This window comes from Phyllopteryx taeniolatus, chromosome 17, assembly GCF_024500385.1.
Source record: "Phyllopteryx taeniolatus isolate TA_2022b chromosome 17, UOR_Ptae_1.2, whole genome shotgun sequence".
In the NCBI taxonomy this organism is placed as follows: Eukaryota; Metazoa; Chordata; class Actinopteri; order Syngnathiformes; family Syngnathidae; genus Phyllopteryx; species Phyllopteryx taeniolatus.
In genome coordinates this window covers 14,924,958-14,945,301 of record NC_084518.1, presented here as the reverse complement: position 1 = coordinate 14,945,301, position 20,344 = coordinate 14,924,958, and the positions used below count along the sequence as shown (strand labels likewise).

Here is a 20,344-nt window from a genome sequence, read left to right as displayed (position 1 = left end):
CAGCGGGCAGCAGGAAATTTAATAGTTGAACAGAAAAATATCAGCGAGATTCCTCAGTACTGAGAGTGGAACTGGAATGATAACATGTACAGTATTGATACACTTCACAATCATCTTTATGGAACTTTAAAAAAGGAGGAAAATAAGCAGAGATTCCTTACTTGAGATCCGGACTATTTCCAACTATGAAAATGTGTTCATATTTCATGTTCATAACATAACATTTGCATTAGCTGCTGATGTGACAACTTAGTTGGAGGTGTAATGATGACATAACTATGAACGATCCTGTCTAAAAGCAAATGCAGACTGAAGAGAACAGAAGTCAGCGTTTTCTTTACGATGCTACATGTTGCTTCACTTTGAGAGGTTATCGTTGTCATCACATTCTAGCAACCAAAAGCCAACAGTAAGCAAACTTGTCCAATGTTTGTCTGACGGACTTTGAGGTGAAAAATAATCAACAGATGGGGCGGGGGGGACAGACATTCTCATTCACCGCCAATAATGCACATACATGTAAGAGGAATAACAAAAAGACAACAAATGATTTATACATGGGAGCAATAATTGTGTTGTTTCCTCCACCGGCTTGAAACTGACAAGGTGTAGAAATGAATGGGGCAGGTGCAGGCGTCTGTTTTGGCAGTGGAGAGAGAAGACACAACATAAGTCATACAAAAGAAGTGCTTTAGGCTGGATTGACACTGCAGGTCCAAGTGCCCAGTTCTGATTTAAAGCCGAAACAGTAATGCCTTGAGCGACTCGCCTTACCAATTTTTTTTATAGATACGAGTTGTCGTTGCATGGTTGCAATGAACTCAACTCACTTCACAACAGACAGATGTTTGGCAGAAACAATTAGTGAACACTTCTACAGAAAAGGGACTTCAAACTGTTTATTGACACTCCCGCATGAAGTTTAATGTCAAACTAAACATTAAACAGAGAATTACATTGTGCGTATTTAAAACAACCGCATAGCTTCCCCTTTCAGTCCAGTAGCTTAATGCTAACGCTTAACAGCCTCTATGTTGCGGTGTTTTAACCCGTTAAGCAATGCATTAAAGACAAACAGTGCACCAACACATGGAGACATAAGATATAACAGTACTCAGTCATATATTCTGTATCTTCAGCATAGAATGATTAATATTAGTGCTACACTGATGAGCTGAGAAAAGAGTTGAGACTAGAGGTGCAACAATTAATCGACAACTATTCTGACAATCGATTAATCGTTTCCGGACCTAGTTTAACTTGAAATTGTCCAAATCCTTGGATTTCAGCCTCTCAAAGTTAAAAATTTCAGATTTCTGTAGTCCTCCATGAAAGCAAACCTTTGTGTTTAACCAAAATAAGACATTTGCAAACATCTGATTTTACTTTGGAAAACGATGATCAACATTTTTGCCTATTTTCTGACGTTACGGACCAAACAAGTAACTGTATCATAATCAATTTCTGTTTGCGCATTATCTGCACTGTCAATTTGAAATAATAGTCTGTTTTAACAAAGGGATGAAATTGGATTTTTAATTCCAATTGATTAATCCCAAAAATAATCATTGGATTAATTGATTAGTAAAATAATGGTTAGTTGCAGAGAAATCTCAATAAACAGTACATCCATCTGTCTGTATTATACTGCCCCTAGGTAGCCAAGGCGGGCACACCAAAAGGAGCAGCACAGTGGCCATTCAATTGATGCAGTGTGACAAAATGTTTTAATTATTGTTAATTCTATTTAATTAAGTCATCTATGCATTTAGGTGGCATTCACATTGGCACCATATGAAACATATTGGAGTTTCATCCACATTTGGAAGAGGCCTGACTCCGATCTGATATCCGATTTCATTTTTTTTCCCTACTTACTCTGACATGAGTTCCGAATTGGGTCACTTGAACCTTGCAGTGTAAATTAAGCCTTTAGTTTTGACTTTTTAAACACAATGCATTGACAAACATCCTGTTATTAAAACATACTGTTAGAGCTCTATTTAAATTTAAACATTCTTTTGATTGCCAATATTAAAAGTTGAACAAAATGTTAATTGATTGTAATCACATTTGGCAACCACATGACAGTGTCAAACAACTAATCACCATCATCTTTAGTTGGCAACCATTTAGCGTAATTTTTAAGTCTCCGAGGTACAAAAAATAAATAAAAGACGGTAGCTGAACATTTGAACTTAAGTTGCAGACTGATTGGAAAGGATTGCACAAGTCTATCATTAACTCCCAAAAGATGGTGAAATGTAAGCGATGACTCGAGATGAAATGTTGACCTCTCTGAATGTGCTGACAGTAATTGACGTCTAAGTAGCCAGTGGATTCCATTAATTATTAAAATCGCTGTAATAGAAGTGTGAAAACATGCTAAGTTAGACAGTGGAACCTCCAAAGTCAAAAGCAGTTTGTGGGTTGACTTCCAAGTGGTTTTAACGGCCCCCAAAATGTTGACATAAGAAATAATGTGCAGTGAATTACTTCCTTGCTATATTTATATTTAAAAAAAAAAAAAAAACTCATACAAGCATGAAGACAACTTACAGTATAACAACGTTAAAACAGTAAAACTATTTATCCTATGAAAACAGAGGGAAGTGTTTACTTTTCTGGTCTTTTCCACTTGCCACTTTGCTTCCAACTAGATGCTAATTAGAATTGCAGTTGCTTGGAAAGTTTTATCAATTAAATGTAAGGATAATATTGTACTGAAACATTACACATTCCTTCTTTGCTATCATTGGTAGCCTTGTGTAGTCGCCCCACAAAAAAGTCAAAGAAGCAAAACACTCGTGGAGTTCATCCTTCAGATGCTCACAGTGCTTGGATACTTTAACTCTGAATTGTACCCACTTTTGGAGTAGTGAAAGTTCCACTGTAGACTTGCTATTAGGGAAAATTAAGGAATCAAAGCCACATCATGCAGTAGTTCTAGTGTTGCCAATAAATGTGATACTAATGAACGCTCCAGTGGTGTAAAGACACCTCATGAATGACATACGCCGTAGAAAATCATTTTATTGCTATAGTTTAAACAAGGAGACTGATGACTTTGCTCATTGTTAAATGCAAATGCAGCATGTTTCAATATTTCTCCATCATCAAAAGCATGTGTTATCATTAGCATGATGAAACATCTACTGTAAAATATAAGCGTGCAGGTTTGGCATGCAGCTGGCAATTATTAGTGCAGTTAAGTTTGTCAAAATTGGTTAGGAGAGATTTCTGTTAATGACGTACAATACACCGCCAACACTTAACAATAGTTCACATAAGTTCAAACAATAGTATTGCAAGTCCTCTGTAATGCTTGCAGATTGATCTTCCATTTGCAGTGTTTTCCTTTTTTCTAACTGGTTATCAATTGCAAAAACCAGAGACTATGTGCAGCATGTTTACAAGCTATAATTTGTGTTTCCCATTTGTGAACTATCGCTTTTAGCCTTTAAAAAGCTCATGCAGCTGAATAACTTGAGAATTATAAATATATCAAACTTACTTCACTCACACCTAAAACAAAACAAAAAGAGAACAAAACAGGATCAGAAATAGCATGACACACTTCATCATTAATCTAGTTTATTCACAGTATAGTACAATCATGATTATATGACAAGGGAAAAGAGTGCATGTAGCATGTGGTATTTGGTAATAAAAGCCATAAGCTTACTGTACAATGACAAACTACTGTCGGCTGGTTGTTATAAAACAAAAGCGCACGCAAGAGTCACACAGATGCACAGTGGAAGAACATGCTCCAAAATCAAGTGCTTTTTGACTTTATAATGTGAGAGAAGAAGTCCATTGTACATCCCAGAGGAAATTAATTAAAGCCCCACCTCCCGCCGCCCAACCCCTTGGTAAGCCTAGTGTCGTACTTTTCCGGGAATGTAGTTCCGGTCAATCTCTGCCTCCTGCAGGAACATATGCAGACAGCGCTCATTCTGGGCCAAAGGGTGACCTGCAATTCTAGAGAAACATACGCACAGCATGCAAAAATTTAGCTTAAATTTAACAACAACTGTGTTATTGGCTTTGCACAAACATTTAATATAGCATGACCATATTACAGTATAATATCTATGGACCTATGTGATATGCTTCTGGATACAATGGAATCTTAAAAGGTTGGACATCAATTAATCGAGTAATTGTTTAAATTTGATTTTGCATTATTAAACAACGAAATGTGCAGAAAATGGATGATGTATGGAAATGTGCGAGTGAGGTGCAGGTATCATTACTGTCCACTCAAGGTCGCTACCCTTACATTCTACACTTTACTATCTGTAACTGAGTGTGTGTGGCTTCACAAAGTGGGTGGGGCCTGGCCTGGTGAGTGATGTGAGAGTCAGCAAATGAGAATGGAGATTTGGTTGTTGTGAGTTCAGGTTAGCGCCTGGCTGTTAACCTGCTAACCGTTATCCTGTAATATTAATATTTTACAACACACTTTGAACACCCTCTTAACATTACTAAGAAATGAGGGTTTAATTAAATATATGGTCACACAATTATAAAAATAAGACAACCATTGATATAACAATGAATGAATAATATGATAAAGCAAAAGTAAACAGAATTTGTCTGTTCTTGGCTCAAACTGTTGCCATCGTAAAAAGCTGTAACTGCGCTGGCAATGTTTTTAAGTAACATTTGAACTCTGCAGTGAAGTGCCAAAATAAGTTAACTACTGTAACAATAATACACTCTTTAAACAACAAATACGAGTGTAATAAAAGTTGTGTAGCTGGAGAACACCAGACAGTATAAGAGCAATAGGCACAGACATGTCTATTTATTTCCTCCTCACGTGGAGTCACTCACATTTTAAAAAGCGGTACGTGTGTAGCCCGCTTAACGTGATGTCATGCATGACAGAGGATGGAACTACTAGTCTTTGTGTGACTTTTTCAGCTAGAGTTCTACAACTTTTGGGCCCTTTTAATTTCAAGGTACCACTGTTAACATTTGTTAGAGAACTACATTGAGTGCAGGAATAGACTAATTTATTGACCTGTTGATGAACTGCTCCAAACCCGACCGCCGCTCCTCAATGAACGACTCCTCGAAAAGCCCTTCGTCGGTGCGGAACGGCAACTGTCTCTTCAGGGCTTTACCCGGGAGAGGAGGTACTACAATCTGACGGAAAATTAGGAAAAATGTATTTAAAAAAAAAAAAGTAAACCGCAAATGCATATGAGGTGAGATTCATTACCCTCAACTCACCTTGCTGTCTCTCTCCAACTCATTTTTTAACCACTCAAAGTCACTATATCGTCTTGTCACGCAGGAGTCCTTTAGTTTGAAAATGGGAAGGTTTGTCTACATACGATGAAGGACAGAACAGAACAGTCAGTGACTTGCAAGGAGACGTGACCTAGTAAATATTCTACAACGCAAGGGCAGCAAAAATTGCTTCCTATTCGTTGAACAGCATTAATTCGGTTGATGTTGAAACTCTACTTGGAGAAGGCCATATAACTAAGCAGGAACACCATGAAATACTTGACCAAGTAACAGTGTAAATAAAATAATTGACTAAATAACAGTGTCCATATATAAATCAAGTGTCGTTGCTATCGTTAGCTGAAGTCATCGCCGTCAATTGCTATGACAGCCAAACAAGCTAAACTTTATTAGCATGCTTTGCTTGAGTAATGCAGCGTAAATGGGATAGTTTATGTACTTGGATATTTCCACATTACAATTAGTTATGCAACGTACTAATAAAAGTTGACTGTTATAAATCCATGTTAATTTGTCGGTGTTTCACAGTGTTAGCTGAAACTGTTAGCATAGAGTAGCAGTGTTTGCTATTAGACGCATTTTCCTACCGTTGGAATTAGTTTCTATAATTCAAATGCTGCTTAAGGATCTTCTTGTCATGGCTTAGGTCAATATAGTCGTTTCAGAAAGTGTACTTTAAATTTAACTTTAATACACTTTTCATACGACAACAGCACATTCCTTCGCCTCAACTACAAACTAGGCCGCGAACAATCTCCGGCCCTTGAATTTTGCTCTCGTCCCATTACAACGTCACAGCACGGATAACCCCAGTCGGTGACGTTAGCACATAGGCTAAAGTGGTTTTCAGCCGTTTTATCGAACACCTACCCGCATCCGAACTGCATAAGTTGTGTATCGGTGCCGCCCGACTCCAACAATCTGTGGATCGTAAACGTCTATCTCCAGAAAATTGCTGGGAGGACCGTATGCGTCCGTCAGGTCCTGAGGCTTGGAATTCAGCCGGCGAGTGTCAGCAACCGAAGGATCTGTCATTTTGTCGGGCTGCAAGTGTTTTTCTCACGCTCGAAAAAGCGTCAGACTGAAAATAATCAAAAGTGGATGCGCCGAAAATGTGCAAATATCACGCGGAGACATTAATTAACTGCGGTAGCTGACGGGTTCAGCTAAGGAACTAGCGGACTTGAGAGTCTCCTCGAGCCCGGGCCAGCCGCCCTGCGCCCCACCCTTCTTGAATCAGGAAAATGTGTTGGATTAGTTCCGTGCTGCGCGGGACACCCTGGACTCCCTCAATGAAGAGAATTGGATTGGACCTGGACTTCCTGGACCCGAATGGTCACAGCTATAAAAGGTAAAAATAAAAAAAAATCCCCCCAGATTAACAATTACTAGAGTAACGGCGTATCGGTATATTTTCCAGGAAAAAAAGTCTTTATATTACGAGAATGAATTTGAATATTTGAGATAAAATGTAGATTTTCAAGATTAGAGTCGTAATATTTATACAAAAAAGGAATGAAAATAGATAACAAAATATACAGTGTAGTAGTAGTTTTTCTTCTTTTCAGCGAGGCTTTAATACTCCTTAGTACAAGTTAAATGCAAGCTCATAAGGTTGTTGTTAATGACCAGTTGTAAAAACAACAACAAAAAACATATCAATGACTTATGCCCCGTAATTAAGGAATCACAGCGTATTATTATTATTATTATTATTATTTTGCCAGCAATATTACCCCAATAACTCAACGTAATACAACCCAAATTACAATGAAGTTGTGACGTTGTGTTAAACATAAATAAAAAATAAAAATTCCAAGTTAATGATTATTTGCTAAAAACAAACAAGTTTATCAGTTTGAACATTAAATATCGTGTCTTTGTAGTGTATTCAATTAAATATAGGTTGAACATGATTTGCAAATCATTGTATTCTGTTTTTATTTATGTTTAACATAACGTCCCAACTTCATTGGAATTGGGGTTGTAATTGTTATATTGGGTATGGTTTCATCTGCGTTTGTCTGACAACCAGTCCAGGGTGTCCCCGGCCTCTCATCCAAAGTCAGCTGGAATAGGTTCCAGCTCACACGCGACCCTGTGGGAATAAGCGATATAGAGAATGAATGGATGATCTGTTTACATATGTTGACAGCACATGAAGGAGAGTAGCAAGATTCCCATTTTAAAGTAAAACTTTGGACCATGTAGAACTGCACGTTGGCCATTTGATGTATTGACAGTATCAATAAATGGTGTTGTTGTCAATACTAAGATAATAATTTTGCAATACAGGTGGTCCTCGGTTTATGATGGTGGTCAACCAAGGAAATTCTGAGGTTACGAGAGGTCTTCAATGAGCTAGTTTGCACAGCGGTGTAAGAATACGTCCTCAAGCGGCACAAGAAGGCACGCTCAGTGATCGCCAGACTTACCGTTTTTCTTCTGATTGTTTTATATTTATGGCCTTGAAGTGTTTCTCATACAAATATGTACTGTAATTTTGCCTTTATCACTGTGTTAGCGTAGGTTAATGATAGACTACGCCGCATTCTGACTAATCTACAAATTTGTGTTACGGCGCCGCCATATGAACGTCAAAGGAACATTGTAAGAACGGGGACCCCTCTGAATATACTGATATTGATATTTTGCTCATATACCATCAGAAAAACAATAGCACATTTTGTGAAATTTAATGTATATTTTATTAAGACGGTTGAAAATCTAAACTGATACATATAGGTTATCCAGTTGCAAGGTATAGTTACTTCCAGTCTGTCAATAGCAAAATAACAGGAGATAAGTGCATTTACTGACAGACACAAGCAAGCGGTGTCTGTATATGGTTAGCGATTTCACTTCTGTTTTATCCTGATCTGAACCTAATATTTTGTTTGATACACGTTTTACTGACCAAACTGATGAGGCACTTCCAATCGGGCGTGGTGAAACCCTAACCCAAAAAGATGGTGATGAAAACACAGCTCCTGAACAGAAAGGTGCTGCTCCTCAAGATTAGGCAGGAGTGTAGGTCTAAGAGGAACAGGGAGTTTCCCACTCCTCCAAGTTTGCCTCTTGGGATGGAGATGGAGTGGCCTGTATGGTTTGTGTTGCGGGAGGAGGTCGAACTGCTGGAGCTCTGGCTTTCAGAGTGGTCACTGGGACACCTGGCGATACTCTCGAACAGGACAGGCATGCTCGTGGTAGCTTGCCTTGAAGCCTTCTTTAAGGCCTTTGGGGATTCCAAGCCAAGGCTATAGCAAGAAACATATATATAAGCCATCTAATGAAACATTCATTCCATGGTATTGATGGTAAAAATAGGTCTGAACTTTAACTTGGAACCTTCTACCGAGATGCTCCTTACCTCAATCTTCTCTTGAGGAATCAGGGATTGCTCTGGTACCACACGAATGAAGATGATTCTGAACCTATGTGAGGGAGTCAGGGACAATTTTGAAAGTAATCACATAAAAAAACAATCAACGATATTCAGTACTATGTAGTAAGGATGTATGGGACAGAAAGTGTAACTGCCCCATGCTCTAACCATATTTTACTCCTTGTAAACAAACATAGTGCCACTAGGCGTCTGGCGTCATGGCAGCCGATATGCTTTATTTAGGCAGTACGTCAAATTTGTTCATTCATTTGAAACATCACACAAACGTGAATATCTTCATATCAAGATACAGTATAATGTAGCAATAGAAAATGCAATTGCTGTTTTTGTACTGTAGCCTAATTTAAACTGTTCAAACTGTTACTGTTGCACTTGTCTGCATTGTTCATTTTCTAAAAGTAAGACAAACTAATGTTATTAAACATGCATTTTTTTTGTTTATTTTAGAATCTTTTATTAATTGGAAAATGTACTGCTAGCAGTTTGCATTTTTTTGCAGTTTCATTTAAGATATTGTGTACCTACTGTATTTACACAGAAGATACGCAGTTCTATATTTTGCATAGTGATGGGTGGTGTTCTCTCCTGAGAAGTACTGGCCAACATTTACAACCTAAATTAAAATATTCGTTCCATTAAATTGTATCAATGTAGTCCCAACAGTCGATTATCTTCATTTTATAGCGTTTCTCTTGGTTACACCGCTTCATGTGCATGTAAGATTTCTTTTTGTACAATTACTGTAGATTTCGGTTAAAACTGGCTGAGACAAATTGAAGGTATTTGTTCCCCCTAAAATATGAATAAATGAATAAATAAATAAAATATGTATTTATTTAGGCAGCACGGTGAACGACTGGTTAGAGCGTCTGCCTCACAGTTCTGAGGACCGGGGTTCAATCCCTGGCCCCGCCTGTGTGGAGTTTGCATGTTCTCCCCGTGCCTGAATGGGTTTTCTCCGGGCACTCCGGTTTCCGCCCACATCCCAAAAAACATGCACGGTAGGTTAATTGACAACTTTAAATTGCCCGTAAGTGTGAATGTGAGTGCGAATGGTTGTTTGTTTGTATGTGCCCTGCGATTGGCTGGCAACCAGTTCAGGGTGTACCCCGCCTCCTGCCCGATGATAGCTGGGATAGGCTCCAGCACGCCCGCGACCCTAGTGAGGAGAAGCGGCTCAGAAAATGGATGGATGGATGGATGGATACTGTAGATTTCAGCCTCTCCATGTACCGTAATCTGCCCAGGGCCTTCATAGTGGTGGCCAATGTAACTTAAACTACTGGATATTAATGATGGGACTGTTGCTTTAACCAATCATATTTCAAAGCAGCAGCAATCTGCACACATTGATACATTTAATAAACAGCATCTCTGGTGATGATGTATTGATTTTGAACTGCTCCAGTTGCGTTCTGTTATATTCCTATTTTGTAAAGTGTTGATAATTTTCATTATTGCAATGTGATCATGGTGGTATTAAGAGCTACATGAAGTCCCTATCAAGGCACAAGTACCAAATGCATAGCCCGCTACTGGTTTTACATTTTGTACCGTACCCAATATAAACCAAACTATGACCTTAAAACCAAGGTATGTACCGACCTATGATTTTTGGCATGTCGCTGTACCTCAGTGTGTTCCATTCCTTTTGTTATACAGAACCTTGTTGTTGGCGGGGAGTGCACAGACACGATCTGACTCACCTCTCGTAACTCAGCAACAGCACGACCATCAGAATGAGTATGACAGGAGCCAAAACGTACACAATTATCACAAACATGGAACCACTGACTTGGTCACATTCTGTGATACAGAGAAAAAGAGGTTTGTAAAGTGGATTAATTGACTCTCCCCAAAATGGTTTATGGAACATTTTTACCTGTGCCGTTGTTTGATCGCCAGATCACAGGATCACTCCAGTCACTCCAGTCAGAAGCCCCGCACGTTTCATCCAATCTGCTTCTCACCTGAAGCTCATACCGGGAACAATTGGATGGCCAGTTGATGCAGTAATTTTTCTTCCCAGAATAGACTTTGTATGTCTGCGGAAAGTCCAATGTATTTCAAATGGAAAGGTAATGCAAATCTCAAAGAAAATATACCAAGAATGACACTGTAGACATCTGGTTACTCACGTCCCACTTCTTGTAATTGGTCCTGTAGCGAACCTCATTTTCAACACAATTTCCCGAAATCTGATTCCAGTAGAACCACAGATTCCAGTCTGGTCCTTTCTGAACAGTCAGATTGGTCGGCGGATTTAACTTAACTGCAGGTGACACATACATTTAAACCCAAAATGTTATTTGGGGTGAAGTGATTATTTAACTTGTTGAATGGGTGTCCTATAGCTGGAAATTATAAAAGAAAGTGAACATATAGTGATAACGCCTATTAAATAAAAGCATCAATATTTGGATTATTATACAAGAATTTGTAAAAACAAAAATTATTCATACTCTCTCAATACAGGCGAATCAAATGTTCTAAATGTATAGGTTATTAGTATGATCTCGAGCAGGGGTCCTCAATTAAGAGTTAAAAATGGTCCTGTATCCACTCTGAGTTGTTTTATTTGTATTTTCAGTTGGCTCGTCCCTGTTTATTTCCCTGAGGTGGTGCAAAAGGGAGTTCAGCAAGGAGGCATGCACATGTAATCCAGTCATCAGCTCCCAGTCATTAGCTCTACGGCCACATCAGGAAGGCGCCAGATCGTTTCTTTGTCTTTGTTGTGCTGCATTCTGTCTTGCACTCATATTAGATTTCTGCTCCTCGTTGGTTTTCTGTGCTCTTTGTTTCTCCCAGTAAGTTCAGGCATTTTCCTCCTACTACTCCTTGCTCTGCTTCTTCTTAGTTTAGTCACTGCTTGTTCCAACTTTTGTATTTTTTTTTCTCTGCTATTTCTCCCTACTTGTTAGTAGTGCTTCATTAATTAGTATGTTCTTGTATACTTTTATATACTATTTTTTTTCTACTCATCTGTAGCACTTTTTTAGTCTTTTCATTTATACTTTGTATATGACAATTTTATCAACTCAATAGTAGCGCTTTATGTTACCAATTTTTTCTGACTTTGTACTTCATTAGAATAAAGACTATTTATTTTTACTGCTTCAATGCTCTGTGTCTGCTTTGGGTCCAATCAGTAACACATCGTTACAGGTCTAGGTCAAGAAGGTCTGGAACGTCATAATACAGGTATACATAACATCCATCCATTTTCCGTACCGCTCTATCCTCACAAGGGTCGCGGGAGTGCTGGAGCCCATCCCAGCCACCTCCGGGCGAGAGGCGGGGCACACCCCTGAACTGGTTGCCAGCCAATCGCAGGGCATATATAAACAAACAACCATTCACGCACACATTTACACTTAAGGGCAATTTAGAGTCTTCAATCAACCTACCATGCATGTTCTTGGGATGTGGGAGGAAACCGGAGTGCCCGGAGAAAAGCCACGCAGGCACCGGGAAAACATGCAAACTCCACACAGGCGGGCCCGGGATTTGAACCCCGGTCCTCAGAACTGTGAGGCAGATGTGTAACCAGTCGTTCACCGTGCCGCCGTATACATAACAACAATCTTTTATCATTACCAACTAGTTGTCAAATAAGATAAGAAAAAGATTGTACTATATTCCAATAATTGTTAGTGTTGATTTTCAAACTGAATTGAAGGTACTGAACATTTATTTGATTAATATGAAATAAGTTTTATTTTACTAGAAAGTGCTGAATATGGGAAAAAACAAACTACAAGGGGTTAGGTTAGTAAGGCTTGACTTCTGAACTAAATGCCTTATCAGTTGATAAAGTACATTTGTAAAAATATTTTATATACAGTTTTATGTTAGATGTTTGTGTACAGCACTTCGTTTAAGCTGAGGTTGTCAGTGCTGTTGAGCTAAGCGTACTAATTTAAAACAAACAATATTATCACAAGGTAAAATACAATATATGAATCTCCCTTCTTAGAAGGAATTAAAGATTTGCCGCAACAATGTGGAACAATTACAATACACCTACCTTTGTTTTTAAGATCATGCTTTTTCAGAGAAGTTCTGTTGTCATGCAACAGTTGTGTGTAAAACATTGTGAACCTGTTGAGTATGTCACCATAGGGCTGAATGCAGCCATTTCTTATACTGTTGTTTGTCAGGTACATCTCACACGCGCTGGCCTTTTCATTATGAAACCTGTGTAAGAAAAATCCCCATTGAATCAGTCATCCAAAAAGCAATGTCTTATCTAGGTTATAGAGTTTATTTTTGTATTAAAACAATGCATTGCAATGTTTTTCAAGCACACCCTTGATTAGATGAAAGAGTAATTTTGTTTATTTCAAATCATTTTATTTCAACTAACCAGCTGTGGAAGGTGTAATTGACTGTTAGATTGCCATGTCCGTTCCAGGTACATTTAACAGTTTCCAGATGCAACACGACACAATCGACATCTGTCAAAGACAAATAGAACCTTGTTATTACAGTTGACCCTCCAAAGTGGAATGTCCCAAATCTGGTACGATTTGGTGTTCAATGAACATTTTCAGGACAAATTGCTACAGAAGTCAAAACAAAACTGAGTTCAAAGCATGTTTTTTTTTTTTTTTGTGATACACAGAAGGGTACCCGTGATAACAGAACAGTCATTCCACAAATACTGGTAAATTACCACTAGTTAACAATATTGCTTTGGAAACACTTTACTCTTCCCACCCTCTGGTTTTACTTTAAGTCTAATTTTACAGCAATTAACTTCTCTCCACTTATGACAGTTGAGAATTTTATCATGCTTCTTGAAATATTGCCTGTGCCGCTGATAAAAGGTTTTATGATGACAGTTTTAGTCTGCAACAAATGTATTCACTTAATTTTTATTTGAAAGTTAAAACTTTAAAGCCAACCGTTATCCAAAACAATTTATTAAATAGAGGTAGTTGAGTCAGAGTTGACCTACAACCACTGTCACCAAATAGAAGATCTGTCATGAACAGAACAGAGGATAGGACCCAAAAATGCACGACTCCAAAACAAATTGACAGTATCAAAAAAAGAGGTTTAATATACGGGCATAGTTCGGTACACAGGCAGGCAATCCAAACAAGGCAACAGTATCCAAAAACATGAGGCAAGAAGGCGAGGTCGATAATCGGAACAGGGTCAAGTCTTACTGCGAGTCTGTGACGTGGAAACAAGGAATGCTGGAACGCGACGACAAGGTACAACGAACTGGCGACGAGAAAGAATGAGACACGAGGTTAAATGCACGGGGTAATTATGGTGAACGAGGAACAGGTGGTGAAGATGCTCTCAGGAGCAGGTGTGTGTGAAACAGGTTGAAGACAAAAACCGGAACACACACCCATGACACTACCCCCCCCTTAACGGCCGGCCCCAGACGGCCCCGGGGCCCCTGGATGCGCAACGTGGAAGTCCCGAATGAGCGAGTCATCCATGATAAACGCAGACAGCACCCATGAATGTTCCTCAGGCCCGTAGCCCTCCCAGGCCACCAGATATTGAAACCCCCTCAGACGAGACGACAACATCTGCTTCACAGAGAAGACAGGGCCCCCATCCACAAACCGGGGGGGAGGAGGGGGCCTGGAAGGCGGGACCAGAGGGGACTCCCGGGCTGGCTTGAGTAGGCTGACGTGAAAAGCAGGGTGGACCTGCATTGACCTTGGGAGCCTCAGCTTCACTGTGATAGGGTTGATGATCTTTGTGATGGGGAAGGGCCCAACGAACCTGGGAGCGAGCTTCTTGGAAAATGTTTGGTCGAGAGCCAAACTCGCTGACCCACTTTGTAGTTCGGGGCCGGTGTCCTCCGACGGTCAGCAGCGCCTTTCTAGGACCGTCCCTGGTGCAGCAGCATCTGGCGGGCTCGCTCCCAGGTCCTCCTGCAGCGTCTCACCAAGGTCAATGCCGCTGGAACTGTGGACTCTGGGGTTATGGCAGGAAACAGATGGTTGGTAACCATGCACAACATGAAAAGGCGATAGACCAGTGGATGCAGAAGGGAGGGAATTGTGGGAGAATTCGACCCAAACCAGTTTCTGAGACCAGGATCGCGGCTCCTGTGAAGCGAGACATCGGAGCCCAGTCTCCAGGTCCTGGTTCAGCCTCTCGGTTTCAGGGTGAAACCCAGATGACAGACTGACGGTAGCACCTATGAGACTGCGTAACTCCTTCCAAAATTGCGAAATGAATTGGGGACCCCCATCAGACACCACATTCTTGGGGAAACCATGGAACTTGAATACCTGATTAATCATTAACTCTGCAATATCTTTAGCTGAGGGGAGTTTCGGGAGTGCACTGAAGTGAGCCATTTTAGAGAACCTGTCAACCACTGAGAATTGTGGTATTTCCTTTCGAGGCCGGTAATCCTGTCACAAAGTCTACGGAAATGTCTGACCAAGGACGTTGTGGTATTGGCAGGAGTTGCAACTCCCCAGAAGGACGTTGACGAGAGGGCTTGTTAGCAGCACATACCTGGCAAGCATTGACGTAATCGATAACATCCCTCCTAACATTAGGCCACCAAAAGCGCTGTTCGACCACTGATTGCGTTTTGGCAATGCCTGGGTGACATACAGTACGGTTCGTGTGAGCCCAGTGGATGACTCTTCCCCTTAAGGTCGGAACCACATAAAGCCTGTTTTCAGGGCAATCTTCAGGGCTAAGAGTTTTCAGAGCCTCTTTAACTGCAGTTTCAACGTCCCAAACAAAAGCAGAAATGCAACATGACTTGGGCAAAATAGTCTTAGGGTCGGACAAAGAATTCTCTTTGCAGAAAATACACGACAAAGCATCTGGCTTACCATTTTTAGAACCAGGTCGGTAGGATAACATGAAATTAAATCTAGTGAAGAACAGAGCCCATCTAGCTTGCATCGCATTTAGTCTTTTAGCAGATTTAATATACTCAAGGTTCTTGTGATCTGTCCGTACTAAAAATAGAGTCTGTGCCCCCTCTAGCCAGTGCCTCCACTCCATCAAAGCCACCTTGACTGCCAGCAGTTCACGTCACCAATGTCATAATTTCTCTCAGCTGGTCAGTTTTTTGGAGAGAAAAGCACAAGGATGTAATTTACCATCCTTGAGAGATTCCTGGGAGAGCACTGCTCCTATTCCGGCATCGACTTCTACCACAAACTGCTGTTTGAGATCTGGCAAAGTAAGGATGGGAGCGGAGGTAAAGCTCGATTTAAGTTTCTGAAAAGCTGCCTGACAAAGCGGGTTCCATACAAAAGTTCTGTGTGGCGAGGTAAGATCATGCAAAGGAGAGGCTATAGAACTGAAATTTATGATAAATTTTCTGTAGAAGTTAGCGAACCCTAAGAACCTTTGTACATCTTTGCGTGACGTGGGAGTAGGCCAATTAATAACTGCATCGACTTTGCAAGGGTCCATTTTGACTTCACCTTGAGCCAGGACGAACCCAGAAAAGAAACTGATGCCTTGTGGAACTCACATTTCTCAGCCTTGACATATAGTTGATTCTGCAGTAACCGCTGCAATACAGAGCGGACATAAATAATGTGAGTCTCCTCATCTGGGGAGAATATTAAAATGTCGTCCAAATAAACAAAAACATACACATTGAACATGTCACGCAGGACGTCATTGACAAGGTTTTGGAAAACAGCTGGAGCGTTAATAAGTCCAAAAGGCATTACCAAATACTCATAATGCCCCGTTGGTGTGTTGAATGCTGTTTTCCCATTCATCCCCCCTCCCTTATCCTGACGAGATGATACGCATTTCTTAAGTCTAGTTTGGTGAAAATCTTGGCTCCCTCCAGGAACTCAAAGGCGGTGGAGATGAGAGGAAGAGGGTACCTGTTTTTTACAGTTATCTCGTTGAGACACCGGTAATCGATACAGGGTCGCAGGGTCTTGTCCTTTTTGTCCACAAAGAAAAATCCTGCTCCCGCAGGGGATGAAGATGGGCGAATGATCCCGGCTGCCAGTGATTCTTCCACGTACTCCTTCATGGCCTTGTGTTCCGGCCCTGAAAGTAGAGAACAACCTCCCTCGTGGGGGTGTGGTTCCAGGCAGCAAGTCAACAGCACAGTCATAAGGTCTGTGGGGTGGAAGGGATTTGGCCTTGGAAAAAAAAAATCTTTAATGTCATGGTAACAGGTGGGCACTTGAGACAAGTCAGGTTCAGAGTCAATAAATACAGGTGTATGAATCTCTTGATCTGGAGAGCATAGTGTCACTTTAGGAAGAACCCGTAATCTGACACCCTGCGCTTGCTTTGTTGTAAGGGGACAAGGGAGTGAGATGCCTCACGATCTGTTGTGGAAAATTAAAAAAATTTGCTCCATAGTCTTTACGAAAAAAGCCCACGAATGACACATGGCGGAATTGCGGCTCCATTCAGCAGTAGCCCACGCACGACCAGTCAGGTGGGAAATGACGAAAGAGACTTTTGCCCGCTCGGTGGGGAATGCAGCTGCCTGCAGCTCAAAGTGGAGTTCGCACTGCGTGATGAACGGCTTAATGTTCCCAGAATCTCAAGAGAACCTCTGCGGTTGAGAGAGCTGTGGGCAGACAGCAGCGGAGGTGGCAGGTGGCTGCATGGTGACTGCTTCACATGGAAATGTTTGTACCGTGGCAGTATCGGGTGTTGTGCCAACTGGTTCCTTCTCTTGCATCATTTTCATAAGAAGTTCAAACTGTGAGGCCACTTGTCTCATCATATTGTCCTGATGCCTTGACAGTCCCTCGAGATGAAGGTGGAGGGCAACAAGCTGCTCATCCTGCTTCGAGAGGCGTTGACCCTGCGCTTGAAGGACTTTGCGCACCGGGTCTGAGTCTGCTGGGTCCATGTTATGGCCAGTTCGTTCTGTCATGAACGGAACAGAGGATAGGACCAAAAAATGCACGACTCCAAAACAAATGGACAGTATCAAAAAGAGAGGTTTAATATACAGGCATAGGTCAGTATACAGGCAGGCAATCCAAACAAGGCAACAGTATCCAAAAACATGAGTCAAGAAGGCGAGGTCGATAATCGGAACAGGGTCAAGTCTTACTGTGAGTTTGTGACGTGAAAACAAGGAATGCTGGAACGCGACGACAAGGTACAACGAACTTGCGACGAGAAAGAATGAGACACGAGGTTAAATGCACGCGGTCATTAGGGTGAACGAGGAACAGGTGGTGAAGATGCTCTCAGGAGCAGGTGTGTGTGAAACAGGGGAAAAAAACCGGAACACACACCCATGACAGAACACTCATATCATTTTACTGGATTTTGCTGTAAAATCTATCAATTTATTACAAGTGACTGATTACATTTAGTTTCATGTCTGCTGTCCTTCCTTCTTAACAATTTGTGGTTCAGGAAAATGTGCAATGTAGATGAAATGTTAAATTACTCTGATATAAAAACTTCACATTATAATCTCCATCAATTGTGAAACAACTTTTATCTTTAAGGAAATTACAATGAAACAAACAGGCGGCAGACTAATTCAATTCACCCTTAACTGAATAAAACATCAAATGTTCTTACCTGGAAGTTCTTTGGCAAAGCCGGGTCCTGCCAGACAGAGAAGTAAGAGCAATTTATTCAGCATCGCGGACCAAAAGAATATGGATGCTTTTCAGCGATGGTACAGGTTCTACTTCTGAGTGGAATGTGTCACATTTGTTCTTTTGTTTTTTTTCTGCTCTCGACTTTTGTGGCTTTTACTTCCTTTTAGCGGAAACTGTCGAGCTATTGCTGTATCTACATTAGTACGATGTAAAAGATAACAAAATTATGATGTACCGGACATGTTTATGCTGCTCGTTTTAATAATACTAGGCTTGTAGGCCAAATTTTAATGACTACTCCTGACAACACTGATGATACATTTGATTTAGCATTCAAATATCTTCCACGATCAATCCCACAGATCAAATGTTTTGCTATTTGAGTTTGGTTACAGAGGTTCAGCCCTTATGAGGAAGTCATAACAGAATAGTCACATCATGTCTGGTAACACTTTCCATCATGTGTGCGACTGCACTTTTGGCTTTTGTTTCCTGTCAGAGGAAACTCCTTTGACGATACTGTATTAACAACATGCACTCAATTTTACCTGTGTATGTAAAACACACATTTTAGGACATGTTACAAATGAAGATCTTGTTTGCAAAAGAAGATAAAAGCGCAATTAAGAAAAGAGTGATCTTGCCATACCTTTCATTGTGTACAGATTCTATTACCTTTATTGAACATGTTCAGTTTTAGCCACTGAACAGTTTTAAATCAAACTGGAGTTATAATGTTTTTGAAAATATATACCCATCCTTTATATACACACATATAAGTGTATACATGTATGTGTATATACAGTATATACTGTAAGTAAATTGTCACATTTCCTCAGTGTCATGACATGCACCTGTTTTGACACAAAAAAAACAGGAAGCAGTTAAAACTGGCTGAGACAAATTGAAGGTATTTGTTCCCCCTAAAATATGAATGAATGAATAAATAAATAAAACATGTATTTATTTAGGCGGCACGGTGAACGACTGGTTAGAGCGTCTGCCTCACAGTTCTGAGGGCCGAGGTTCAAACCCCAGCCCCGCCTGTGTGGAGTTTGCATGTTCTCCCCGTGCCTGCGTGGGTTTTCTCCGGGCACTCCGGTTTCCGCCCACATCCCAAAAAACATGCATGGTAGGTGAATTGACAACTCTAAATTGCCCGTAGGTGTGAATGTGAGTGCGAATGATTGTTTGTTTGTATGTGCCCTGCGATTGGCTGGCAACCAGTTCAGGGTGTACCCCACCTCCTGCCCGATGATAGCTGGGATAGGCTCCAGCACGCCCGCGACCCTAGTGAGGAGAAGCGGCTCAGAAAATGGATGGATGGATGGATGGATGGATGTTAAATCAATTATTTATCCCTGTAATTGGCTGGTGACCAGTCCAGGGCGTAACCTATCGCCGAAAGTCGTATTGGATGGACAAGTGAGTATAGTGAGGACAAGCAGTGTTGAAAATGGATAGATGGGTGCATGGTTTATTTTTTTTGTATTTCTAATTAGATTTTTTATTTAATGAAGACCTAATCCCTTCAAGATTTGATTTGTACTACTACTTTTGAATGTCAAACCAGGTGCATCTGCATGGAAATTCAATTATTTCATTGTATTTAACTATTTGGCATTTTTGTCATTGGTTGTATGTGCTTTAGTTTTACAGGTCATATTTATTTACATTTAAGCCATTGTTTCAATAGTGCCATATAACATGCACCTGTTTGGACACAAAAAAAAGTTAGTACAAATAGAAGGGATTAGTTCCGCCTGAAATATGAATCATTGAATAAGGTACTAACAAGTGAAATACAATTTTATTCAAAATGAAATACAATTTTATCTATTTACTAAAATCTAAAATAATATAAAAAACAAATTATACAAGTTATTTCCCCCTTAAATAATAAAACAATACAAAAAAAGTATTATTATGAATTAATTTTGTTCCTCATTATATTACCATATTATTTATTTATTGTATTTCTTTTATTCATTAAAGAAGGTACAGACCCCTTCAATTTGTCTAATGAAATGTAACTGTTATGGGATTTTGCTGATTGGGTGGCTCGGGACTCTTGATAGGTTTGACAAATCATGTTGGCATGAATTCTTTGCGTTTGTGA

General features: G+C 40.3%; 2 protein-coding genes and 1 long non-coding RNA gene across 3 annotated transcripts; 1 reads left to right on the top strand and 2 right to left on the bottom strand.

The window, feature by feature from the left end:
• Positions 1–6,495, bottom strand: snx12 (sorting nexin 12). Its single transcript, XM_061751596.1, has 5 exons — positions 6,136–6,495; positions 5,245–5,340; positions 5,033–5,157; positions 3,515–3,984; positions 1–637 (listed from the first exon to the last, which is right to left on the bottom strand). The coding sequence occupies exons 1-4, from the start codon at positions 6,298–6,300 to the stop codon at positions 3,882–3,884; spliced, it is 489 nt and encodes a 162-aa protein (XP_061607580.1). The 5' UTR covers positions 6,301–6,495; the 3' UTR covers positions 1–637; positions 3,515–3,881.
• On the top strand, positions 6,476–11,791 carry LOC133467111 (uncharacterized). Its single transcript, XR_009785141.1, has 4 exons — positions 6,476–6,616; positions 10,334–10,498; positions 10,577–10,749; positions 11,262–11,791. It is a non-coding gene; the product is annotated as an uncharacterized LOC133467111 (long non-coding RNA).
• Positions 7,950–18,583, bottom strand: LOC133467109 (cytokine receptor common subunit gamma-like). The gene is given in 9 exon segments (XM_061751595.1): positions 7,950–8,425; positions 8,427–8,522; positions 8,636–8,699; positions 10,378–10,477; positions 10,554–10,716; positions 10,810–10,943; positions 12,699–12,868; positions 13,038–13,128; positions 18,203–18,583. Coding segments are annotated over 9 exon segments (1,086 nt in total). The 5' UTR covers positions 18,267–18,583; the 3' UTR covers positions 7,950–8,221.
• Between the last annotated feature and the right edge of the window lie 1,761 nt (positions 18,584–20,344).

Coding starts and splice junctions, on each gene's coding strand:
- snx12 (XM_061751596.1), bottom strand. CDS start 6,300: ATGACAGATCCTTCGGTTGCTGACACTCGCCGGCTGAATTCCAAGCCT. Junction 5,341..6,135: donor CTTATGCAGTTCGGATGCGG/GTAGGTGTTCGA, acceptor CATCGTATGTAG/ACAAACCTTCCCATTTTCAA. Junction 3,985..5,032: donor TTGGAGCAGTTCATCAACAG/GTCAATAAATTA, acceptor ATGTTTCTCTAG/AATTGCAGGTCACCCTTTGG.